Source organism: Oncorhynchus keta, chromosome 36, assembly GCF_023373465.1.
Source record: "Oncorhynchus keta strain PuntledgeMale-10-30-2019 chromosome 36, Oket_V2, whole genome shotgun sequence".
Lineage (NCBI taxonomy): Eukaryota > Metazoa > Chordata > Actinopteri > Salmoniformes > Salmonidae > Oncorhynchus > Oncorhynchus keta.
This window is the reverse complement of record NC_068456.1, coordinates 16961091-16973192: the sequence shown is the minus strand read 5'-3', so window position 1 is coordinate 16973192 and position 12102 is coordinate 16961091. Positions and strand designations below refer to the sequence as shown.

The following is a 12102-nucleotide window of genomic DNA, read 5'->3' as shown; positions in this document are numbered from 1 at the left end:
AAAACTTTTCCCCTGATGTCTGACTGAAAATGAAATACATTTTAATAAATTGAAATGTAAAGAATTTGGCATTTATTTTCCTACATTGCAAATAAAAGGACAAACCAGTCACAATGCACTGTTCAAAAGTTTTAACAAAATAAACTAGCCTGTGTAGTTCAAATGATACTTTAATAATAATCAAGTTATACAGTATTAGAACAATTATAGGCCTAACTTCTGTAATATCTAGCAGCAGGACATTATATAAATTACATAGTTCTTGTCCAGAAAACACAATTCTGGCCTATACCTCCACAATAGGTGTACGAAATATGGTAGTATCTCCACTTCATTAAAAAAAATGACTACACCTATGAGTTCTTCTCAGGTCTACACAAGTACATGGAGGATAGGTGGTGTTTCTGGAGAGGGGCAGTGTATCACCTACTATGTACAGTAACTGTCATTTTTGGTCATAAGCTGTATCCCGTTTGATTTGACAGATTCTAGTAATATTAGTAATACTTCTGTATTGGTAGCAGTGGCAAGCTTACATTAAAGTCAGCACTTTTGGTGGATTGATCTCAACACAGGAGGTTGGTGGCACCTTCATTTTGGAGGACGGGCTCGTGGTAATGGCTGGAGTGGAATATAGTATGAAATACATAGTTTCCATGTGTTTAATGCCAGTCCATGCGCTCCATTCCAGCCATTATTATGAGCCGTCCTCCCCTTAGGAGCCTTCAATGGATCTCAATTGGTAAATTTGGTCCGATTAATCTGTTTTGTGTCTCTAATACTACCATACATTTGAATAAACGGATGTTGTGGCCTTGAACAGAGTGAATCATAATACCATTCCAACATTGAGCATATACACAGAAATTTCACTCTCAATCAAATGATCTAGCCATAGAAGTAAAGTGGTGCTCTACCACAGCAGCTCACCACATTGGTCTAACCATATCTATAATATTACAGCAAATATTGTTTTATTATTTGAGTATTTGAAGCATTCTACTGCACTGTTGGAGCGAGTAACATAAGCATTTCACTGCACCTGCTATAACACTTCCAAATCTGTGTATGCAACCAATAAACTTTGATTTGAATACACATCAGAGACACACTTTACTGATGAATGACACCCGTTTATAGCGTTGACTCCCTCATTTGGATGGGAACAGTTGGCACTCCTTCTCAAAGTCGCAGCCCTGGAGCAGTTCCCCGTAGTGGTCTCTGACATCCTGGTAGAGCGGGGCTCCCTCCTCTCCCTGGTTGTCGGCCAGGCCTGGGAAGGCCAGGGGCCTCTCGTTGAGCAGTGCCTGCAGACGGAGGTTTCCGCTGCAGTCATACAGCACAAGGACCAGGTTGGCAGCGTAGGGCATCATGTGGCTGGTGCGGAAGGCACGCTGGCCCTGGGTGACATAGTTGTTGGAGGTCAGGGGCACGCTGTCCTTGAAGAAGCCCAGCAGGGTCAGCAGAGGCAGGAGAGTGTCAGCATGACCCACCTGGATGGTCGCTGCTTCTGTGACATTACTGCCAGATCTGAGGGACAGAATGGGACATGTATACTTCAGGAGGGTAATTATTTATTTGCGGCAGAACAATGTGGTATATAAGGGAACAAGAACTTGCTTGACCAGAGGCAGTGAATTGCAAAACACTAGTTGTCATACACTAGTCTACATATACTCAAGGGGGTGTCAGTTGAGAACAGTTTTGAACGATTTGTATTTATGTATGGAATGCAGGAATTGACCGCATGGTTTTAGAAAACATGTTGTCCCTGCATGTTGCCCTGTACTAAATGCAAGCTTTTCCCTTTGCCGATGTGGTCATCATTTCATGGAGTCTGAAGGAAGAATCCACATGGAAAAAGTGGTGAGCAAGTTATGTCCAAAAAACGGATTTTCAGAAAGTCAAATTAATTCATTAAACCTAACATGAAAGTGCATCCTTGTAGCTGTGTAGTCTAATATAGTCCAAATGTTTGCCTAGGGTAAGTTGAGCCAATGGCCACCATACCCTATTCAAATGATGATTGCATTCAAACATTAGTATGCATTAGTATTTTTACAATGTGTCATGCATATGAACAAAATCTGTATCGTTACAGAGCAGACATTGTGCCCTGTGTATACAAACGTAAAACAAGCAGGAGTCTAACCCCCCTTGAGGTTCTTTATAGAGCAGCCAAGGAAGTGAAAGAAGGGAAGAAGTCCATTCGAGCAGCAGCAATGGAATATTTTGTTTTACTGAGTGACACTGAAGAGGTAAAAAAAGAAGAAACAAACAGACATGTACCTGTGCGACACTGCTATGATAGATTAGCAGAGACACACAATGTTTTATCTGATGACATGGAGTCTGAGCTTGCTAAAAATGTCAAGAATTTCACAAACCAGTTTCATGGGCTTTTAGTAACCTCAAATGCAGAGATCTTGCCTACGAATTGGCACATCGAAACAAAATCCCCGTCCCAGACAACTGGTATGGAAATGGAAGGGTAAGCAATATTGAACAGTGATCTACATCGAAATGTAGACATATATTGTATATCTTAAATGTACCACAGCCCCATTATATGACCTACTAGCAAAATCGCCCACTGTCACAGGACAGAAGCATCCACTTACCCCAAGGCGGCTCAATCTACCCTGGCCTATGCTCAATTTACCCCATTGTTCCAAGAGAACACTTTTTTTTGGACAAACTATGTTTTACAAACTGTCATGTTTATATATCTTTTTTTTATTATTTCCAAGGATACACAACACCCTGAAATATGTGTAGATATCGGTTAGAAAGAGTACGATATTTACCTTCACATAGTAAGGCGGAATGTAAAAAATGGCTCCATTTACCCCACTCTCCCCTACAGTGTTCCATTGACTGGAAAGAAACCTTGAGATTATGTGGCAGGTACATGAATTCATTTGATTTGAAAAATCAAATCAAATCAAATCTCCTCTTACCTTTACAACAGAGGAGTGCCATGACTCACATATTCATATTCTTATGAGTTCTATGATCAGGTGTGCTGCTACATGCACTGTGCGTGCAACACAGCATGACAGACACATTCATTCTGTAACAGAAACGTGTATTGACGTGTGGGTGTGGTGCGTGAACCACAAAATACAATTTCGTCACAGTCCAGGGAAAAGGCACACAAACACACACCCACACAACAGGATCCTGACCAGACAAAAAGGTCTGCAAACTTCTATGATGACCTGCTATGGATGGGTAATTGTATTACTCATTTGAACCCTATAATGAGTATTGAATAATGTTGGATGTGGATTGCCCATAATCCTACCCCCATATGTATGCGCTTTGGTTAAACTTCTCTCAGTATCATGTATACGACACTGACAGTTTGAGGACTTGGTTAAACTAGGATGTATAACAGGACACAGGGTGCAAACGACAAGGTTCATGTGTCATATTCTATTGACACGTTGACAAGTTATTTTCTAACAGTATTTCTGACACTTGCAATAGATACTGTACCGGGCAGTTGTTTCTATAATATTACAATTTGGTCCTAATCGGTTTAGGAAGTATCCCTTAAAAACGACAGCTCACACCAAAATCAAAGGTTGTCAGATCTTTCTGACCTCAAGTACAATACCACTTGAATTTTTGGTCGGTTTAGGAAGTATCCATTGCGAAACATACATTTGTCTTTTTGCGGTCTTGTTTTTTCCCCAACAACTCAGACACAACCCACACTCACAAGAGGCTGGAAGCAGCACAGGGTCAGCCACAGAGCAGCATCCATTGAGCAGGTTAGGGGATAAGATCTTTGCTCAAGGGTACAACAACACAAAGGCAACCTCAAGGCTACCACAGCCCCAGGCAAAGTGGTCTTGCATTGAGATACGTCCACTTCCCAGACATCTGTTGAGTAGAATGGAATCAATGGAAAAGATAAGCGCTATAATTTCCAGATTTTATTCTGTGCTTATTTTTTCCCATTAATGTGGGATATAAAGACGCGGACCAACACAACCAATGGCGTGGGACAACAATTAATGTTTACATTACACTACATTTCGGGTTTGTAAACGTCTGACAAACTTTGATTTTGGAGTGTCCTGTCCTTTTAAACACATATAGCCTAAAAATAGTTTTTTTTTTACGTTAGTTACATTTTTACCCAAAGGCCATCCACTTTTAATCCTTTTGCTATACTAGTGAATGACATGAAGCCTGACACGTGAGGCTAACCAGTCCCTCACCTGATCTCATTGGCTGCTCTATCCAGACGGCTGAATACATCATGAAAGAGGATGCAGCTTGACTTGCTGTTGATGTCATGACCATAACTCCTTTTCCAGAACTGCTTCAGGTCATTTGCATACTCCAAAACCTGTTTGTGAGGTAAATGCTGTGTAAGTATACCATGGGATTAGATGGTGTAGGCTTTGTGTGGATACCACGTTAGATAGTTTCCATATACATTAACCTGTTAGTGGGGTAATTGCTGTATAAGTACAGTGCATTCGGAAAGACCTTGACTTTTTCCACATTTTGTTACGTTACAACCTTATTCTAAAATGGATTCAATTGTTTTTTTCCAAAAATCCAAACACAATTGCGCTTTTTTGTTTTGTCATTATGGGGTATTGTGTTTAGATTGGTGAGGGGAAAAAACATGAATACATTTTAGAATAAGGCTGTAACATAACAAAATGTGGAAAAAGTTAAGGGGTGTCAATACTTTCCAAATGCACTGTATACCATGATATGTAGGGTAGGCGTTGTATGAATACTTCAGTGAGTGACGCCCTCAGATAGACAATCTCTCATTGTGTAGAGTCGTGGTAGGATTTCCCCTAGGCCACCTGAGAGCTGGGCCAACTTACCTTATAACACAGGACACACCCACATAGCCCAGCTTCTTATTGACAATGCAAGACATCTATTCATACTGTAGATTAGGTGAGGATATTGTAAATAATACATTCATTATGTTTTAGATTAATGTCATATCAGCAAAAGCACTTCACATAAAAAGGTCAATGGATTACTAGTTAGGCTAGATGCATCTAATTAATCTCTCCAATATTGATGAACCACAACGTTTTTGATCACTGCTTGATCACCCCATAAATAATAAATGGTTCCATTTTCACTTGAACTGGTCAATACTCTGCAATGACGTAAAATGATTACTACTGCAGGGAATACAGTTGACGTACCAGTGCATCTGCCTCATCAAAGAGTTGACACCAGGGGGAGTTGATGGTTTTGATGGCCAACTCGTAAGCACACAGGTAAAATGCAGCCTCAGCCATGTCTACAGGGGGAAAGTAATGGCAAAGTGTTCACAGGAGCCATTACATTTTAGTCATTTAGTAGACACTTATCCAGATCGACTATATATATATATATATATATATATATATATACACAAAAGTATGTGGACACCCCGTTCAAATGAGTGGATTTGGCTATTTCAGCCACACCCGTTGGTCACACAAGCTTACAGAATGTGAATCGCCCAACATCAGTGACCGACCTCAATAATACTCGTGGCTGAATGAAAGCAAGTCCCCGCAGCAATGTTCCAACACTAGTGGAAAGCCTTCCCAGAAGAGTGGAGGTTGTTATTTCAGCAAAGGGGGACCAACTCCATATTAATGCTCATAATTTTGGAATTAGATTTTCTACGAGCAGGTGTCCACATACTTTTGGTTAAGTAGTGTATTTTAGAGCTGGGACAATAAACCGAAAATGATTGACACCAACCAAACCGATCACATATCGCAGGCATTTGCTGATATTGTTCATAACGATAATGTGAAGTATGAAACAAAATAAGTTTGCTAAAATGGGTGATTGTTAATGACACAAATGATGGCTACAACCATCAAACTAGTAGTAGTAGTTTAAAGGATATTTGTTTTTAAACTGTGGTTCACATTAATGTTATAAACTTATCGTTCTATTTATCGTTATCGGATCAATTCAGGCAATTTCTCTAATATATTTCCACACTATGAGGTTGGAAAAATAAAATGTGCAAATTATGATAATGCCCTTTCAGTGTAAGAGCTACTTGAAAAGACCGACAGAGATTTCAGCCTGTGAGTTTTGACCTTCCTGGTGACATTACCTGGCGGTAAATTAGTTAACAGGCCAATAAGAAAGAGAGATCCAAACATCTCTGGCAATAATAGCTAGTTTTCCCCTCCCAACTCCGACCACTCCCTGACAGTGCTAGCTAAATTCTTGCTTGAGAAATTGCTCTTCGATAAGAAGATATTTTTTTCCCCCTTTTTGACTATTTTAACTGAAAACAATTAGAGCCCGACCGATATATACGTTCAACGATATTGTAGGATAATATTGGCCTTTAAACGCTACATTGGTATCGGCCAATAACTCCACCGATAACCGATATTCAATAAATAGGATGAAAAAAGGGAATCTCTTGCTTATAGCGCCATCAGAATGTATTTACACCCCTTGACCTTTTCCACATTGTTGTTACAACCTGAACTTAAAATAGATTAAATTGAGATTTTTATGTCACTGGCCTTCACACAATACCCTATAATGTCAAAGTGGAATGATGTTTTAAAATTATTATTATTATTATTTTTTACAAATGAATAAAAAATAAAAAGCTGAACTGTCTTGAGTCAATAAGTATTTAAATCCTTTGTAATGGCAAGCCTAAATAAGTTCAGGAGTAAAAATGTACTTAACAAGTCACATAAGATGCATGGACTCACTGTGTGCAATAATAGTGTACAACATGACTTTAGAATGACTACCTCATCTCAGTACCCCACACATACAATTATCTGTAAAGTCCATCACTTGAGCAGTGATTTTCAAACACAGATTCAACCACAAAGACCATGGAGGTTGTCCAATGTTTCGCAAAGGGCACCTATTGGTAGATGGGGGGAAAAAATCAGACATTGAATATCCCTTTGAGCATGGTGAAGTTATGAACTACACTTTGGATAGTGTATCAATACACCCAGTCACTACAAAGATAAAGGTGTTCTTCTTAACTCAGTTGCCAGAGAGGAAGGAAACCATTCAGGGATTTCACCATGAGGCCAATGGTAACTTTAAAACAGTTACAGAGTCTAATGGCTGTGATAGGAGAAAACTGAGGATAAATCTACAACATTGTAGTTACTCCACAATACCAACCTAATTGACATAGTGAAAAGAAGGAACCCTGTATAGAATACAAATATTTCAAAACAAGCATCCTGTTTGCAACATGGCACTAAAGTAATACTGCTACAAATGTGGGAAAAAAGCACTTCACTTTTTGTCCTGAATACAATGTGTTATGTTTGGTGCAAATACAATAAAACATATTACGGAGTACCACTCTCCATATTTTCAAACATAGTGATGGCTGCATCATTTTATGTGTACGCTTGTAATCGTTAAGGACTGGGGAGTTGTCAGGATAAAAAAAAAAAACAGAATGGAGCTACGCACAGGCAAAATCCTGGTTCAGTCTGCTTTCCACAAGACACTGGGAGATTAATTCACCTTTCAGCAGGACAATAAGCTAAAACACAAGGACAAATCTAACCTGGAATTGCTTATCAAGAAGACAGTGAATGTTCCTGAGAGGCCAAGTTACAGTTTCAATTTAAATCTACGACAAGACCTGAAAATGGGTTTCTAACATGAATCAACAACTAATTTGACAGAGCTTGAAGAAATTAAAAAAGAATAATGTGCAAATATTGTACAATCCAGGTTTGCAAAACTCTTAAGATTTACCCAGAAAGACTGGAAAGCTGTAATCGCGGCCAAAGGTGTGTCTACACAGTATTGATTCCGGGGTGTGAATACTTATGTAAATGAGATAAATGAGATAGATATTATATATATATTATAGATAGATGAATTCAGGCTGTAACACATCAAAATGTGGAATAAGTCAAGGGGTATGAATACTTTCTGAGGGCACTAATCTGAAAAACTTGCGGCCATTTTCATGATGTGCCATTATTGTCACAATGTATGGAATCAATATTTGAAGCAGTTATTGGACAATTGCTCTTTTGGATGGCAATGTATGAGAATTCAGTGTGGAAAAATTACACTATCGGTACGTTTTCCCCCTCAAAATACAGGAATCAGAAATACAGAAATAGGACCCCAAACAACATATAGCTCAGTCTCTAAAAACCATCACAGTAAGGTACTTAATTGTTACCCAGAAATGATTTGATATTGAGATAAAAAAAAACATCTCCATTGGAACTTTAATTGCCTTGTCGACCTGGGGATTCGAACCAGCGACCTTTCGGTTAATTGCCCAACTTTCTTAACCGCTAGGCTACCTGCCGCCATTCCATGTAAAAATGTAAATAACTATTACAGACCAGTGACCATATCTGTACTTTGATATAAAAGTCCTTTATGGCTTAGCATTAACAACACATTCCCCACTTTGTTTTACTTTTCAAATAATAGAAACATACAGGTATTCTTATTTCAATGTCCTCACTTCTCAGATGCTCATTGATGACATTCTGACAAAACCATTCAGTTGAGGGAATTGTATATGGGAGAGCTTAACTGTTTTGTACTGTTAGTGAGAAAACAGCCCCATCTAGTGTCTAAATATTCTGTAAAATGTTTGCAATCAAGCAGATCTGAAGGAGATCCATTCATTGTATAGAGAACATGAGCAACATCATAAGGATAGCCCACTCAGTAATAATAGAATAGCTATATAATATTTACTATCCACTGTAGAATAGACATTTTTGCTTCCCAACGTCCTGTGACAACTCACACACAAATAGAGATAGATACAGATAGGCTAGATGGATACCTGATGTAATGTGGCTGTAGGGGACCAGGAGCCGGTCTGCTATCTTCTCCTGCACCCTCCTCATCTCTGCACTGGACGTGAACTTGTCCAGCTCAGCCATGGCTGACTGGTTCTTGTCGACAGTCTCCACAAACCTGGTGCATTTGTCAAAGAACCTCATCAGTGCATCGTTCACCTCGTAGTCAATCTCTTCATCTTTGGAATCAAACATAGAAGGCACTGGTCATTCAAAGGGAGATCTTCAAAGTTTTGAAAATTATAATAATATTAAGGTCAATGAAAGTGAATGAAAAGCACAAATGAAAACCTAGTGACAAGTTCAGAACATTTTTTTTTTTACAGTGTTATCGAGTGTTATAACCCTGCATGTTATATGACACAGTAAGACATGTTGAATTGTTTATAATTTCACTTCCAAAAGACTGCTGGCCAATGCAATATCATGAAAAATGACCACTTATGACAAAATATAATATCAGTATTACATTTACCTAGCGTGGGTGTTGTTTCTGCTCTCCTACTAACTCATGCCAAACAATTTGGGGAATTGGGATTCCAGGGAACATGTTGTCCGAGGACGCAACAGTAACCAATGGGGTCGGAGCTTAGCGAAGGGTCAATTGTTTAGCTTGTCAATGACAAATAGTGTAAGCAAACGCACAAACAGATCTGGGACCAGCCTAGCTGAGGAACGCTAAACTCTGTTCTCTTATATCTAAGCGTTTCAGTATTGATAACTGGTTGCGTGATTTATCAGTCTATACTTGTAAAAATGTCAATTCTGAAAACACTTACCTGTATCTACATTTTTCCTGTACAACTGTGGTCCTTCTGTGGGGTGCTGAAATTCATACTTTTAATTAAAACTTTTATCGAATACAACCACTGATTTTTTCCCTAATTTGTGTTGCTCAACTGCAGGTGTAGCGGCCTTGAGATACTACATACACTGAGATTAGCAGTGTACATTTGTTTTCCACAGTGTGCCATCACAGCAGCATGATTTGTGACCTGTTGCCACAAGAAAAGGTCAACCAGTGAAGAACGAACACCATTGTAAATACAACCCATATTTATACTTGTAACGATATACAAAAGGGAAAATAAACAACACTGTATATATACATAATATGACATTTGTAATGTCTTTATTCTTTTGGAACTACTGTGAATGTAATGTTTACTGTTCATTTTTATTGTTCATTTCATTTTTGTATATTATCTACTTCACTTGTTTTGGCAATGTTAATTAACATGTTTCCCATGCCAATAAAGCCCATTGAATTTAATTTAATTGATTAGCATGGATGCCACGTTCAAGACAACTGGGAACTCTGAAAAAACAGTCATCCAACTGAACAGTCAACTCGGGCATCTTTCTTAAATTCGGACATTCCGACCCGAAAACCAACTGACGTCATGATTTGACCTCTTTTTCCCCCGTGTTACCAGTTGTCTTGAAAGCACCATATGTTTCGACTGCTGTTGTTGCTAGCAACGATTATGCATATACTGACAAGATACCTCTCTCTACCCTAACAATGGGAGCCACAAAGCAACTCGGTGGGTTCTCTAGCTCCTGTCCCTTCTTGGATTGGTAGGTACATCGCATTATTGTAATATTTTTTAAATATTCGATTAGGGTTTATTTCATACCATTAATATGCATAGCAATCTCGAGACAACTCCGAAAAAAATGTATAAAGTTGCCGGGATGTCACGTGTGCTTGTCAGTACACGCTTAACAACTTAAGTATTACGAAACTTTTATTCACGCAAATAACCCATTGTTTTTTTTTGTTGACCAAATTCGACTCACTGACCTCCATCCAAAAACTCGCTTGGTGGGCGAAACGAAGAACAACGCCACCTGCTGGAAGGAAACAGATATCCCGCCGACTTTGCCACTCTCTTACGAGCAAATTGACCAGTTATCGATCCTCAACCCCGTCTCGATATAAGAACGTAGTTGAGCTTTCCTCAAATACGACAAGGCTAACATTGACCTACTTAGTATATATATGCCTTATGTCTTGCAAATAATAAATCAAAAGTTGTATGCAATATGCTTGCACTTTGACACGATGCTATCATACAGACATCGAGTAGGGTTATATCTACCTTCTATGTCCCAGAGCTTTGCCAGTCCTCCCTGGAAAGAAAGGGTGCTGTTCACACACCTGTGCTTAGAACTGGTCATGAACTTGATGTGACCATCTTGTAGCTTCTCCTTAGATATCAATGATGGAAATAACTTGGACAACCTGACTGCCAAATGCCTGTGGTCGAGGACTCCCTTCTGAACGAGACGGCCATCCATCTCATCAGTGTACCACATCTTCCACTGCGTAATTTCACGCAACCAGCGCTCCTCTCCAGAGGCCTTCTGTACAACAAGATTGTGAAGTGCTCGCATCTTCTTGACGTTTTTCGTCGTCGGGTACCTTGAACCGTGCCGTATGATAGCGGTCAGATGAATTTCGCGACATTCTGCAGATGGGGGCTTTACAAGAGATGTGTTTACAGCGAGTATGTCATCAATGAGGTAAGGGTTCACTTCTTCATATCTACCTTTTGTGGTGAAATATTTAGCAATCGCTGGAATGGTCTGGACATTTCCCCATAATGAACAACACGAGGTGTAACTAAAGAAGAAATGCGCACTAATGACTTTCAACGGAATGGTGAGCAGCATATTTACTTTATTTCGCAAAAAAACGTATCAGACAATTCCTGCCCTCAACTCCAGGCGTGCGTTACCATTCCAGTTTTGTTAAATATTAATCAGCAGGCCTATTGGTATCTTTCCCGGAGTTTTCAGGTCCATGGCCAACTGTACAGAACACTTTAGGATTTCAGTCATTCGAACTATGGATGGATAATTTGGTTCTGATAAATTGAAATACTTGTATATCCAACTGGATTGTCACAGCTCTGTCATACCCCTGGAGCTAGACCTAGGGGCAATCTATTAAAACATGTAGTCAGCAATTAAAGACATATTCCTGTACTTTGGCGACTAAGAATGTATTTTTTAAACCCCACACTTTGGGCTGGTTGTGTAAATGTGTAGTTCAGACTCGCATAATCTATGCACAGAATTACTGTTTTACCTCAATTAACCATGAAATCTCTAGTTTCAAGGCGACAGTTTTCTTGAAGCTGTGCCGCCACCATTTACCCTACATTTAGCCCCACATGTTCCAGTTCCCTAGTAATTAGAGTTCTAGCCTATGAGCCTAAGCCCCTCGCATTTTAGTGACAGCTTGCAAGAGGCCAGT

The 12102-nt window shown here is 39.3% G+C and overlaps 2 protein-coding genes across 2 annotated transcripts in view; one reads left to right on the top strand and one right to left on the bottom strand.

The window, feature by feature from the left end:
* Positions 1–152: 152 nt before the first annotated feature.
* LOC118369718 (multiple inositol polyphosphate phosphatase 1-like) lies at positions 153–11607 on the bottom strand. The gene is made up of 5 exons (XM_035754351.2): positions 10943–11607; positions 8822–9016; positions 5196–5293; positions 4233–4363; positions 153–1530 (listed from the first exon to the last, which is right to left on the bottom strand). Exons 1-5 carry the CDS (start codon positions 11514–11516, stop codon positions 1152–1154), a joined length of 1377 nt encoding a protein of 458 aa, XP_035610244.1. The 5' UTR covers positions 11517–11607; the 3' UTR covers positions 153–1151.
* LOC118369716 (phosphatidylcholine:ceramide cholinephosphotransferase 1-like) overlaps positions 9682–12102 on the top strand; it is a 74272-nt gene continuing 71851 nt past the window's right edge. The window contains exon 1 of the mRNA XM_052498602.1: positions 9682–10418. The gene's annotated coding sequence lies outside the window, so the exon portion shown is untranslated. The remainder of the gene's footprint in view (positions 10419–12102) is intronic.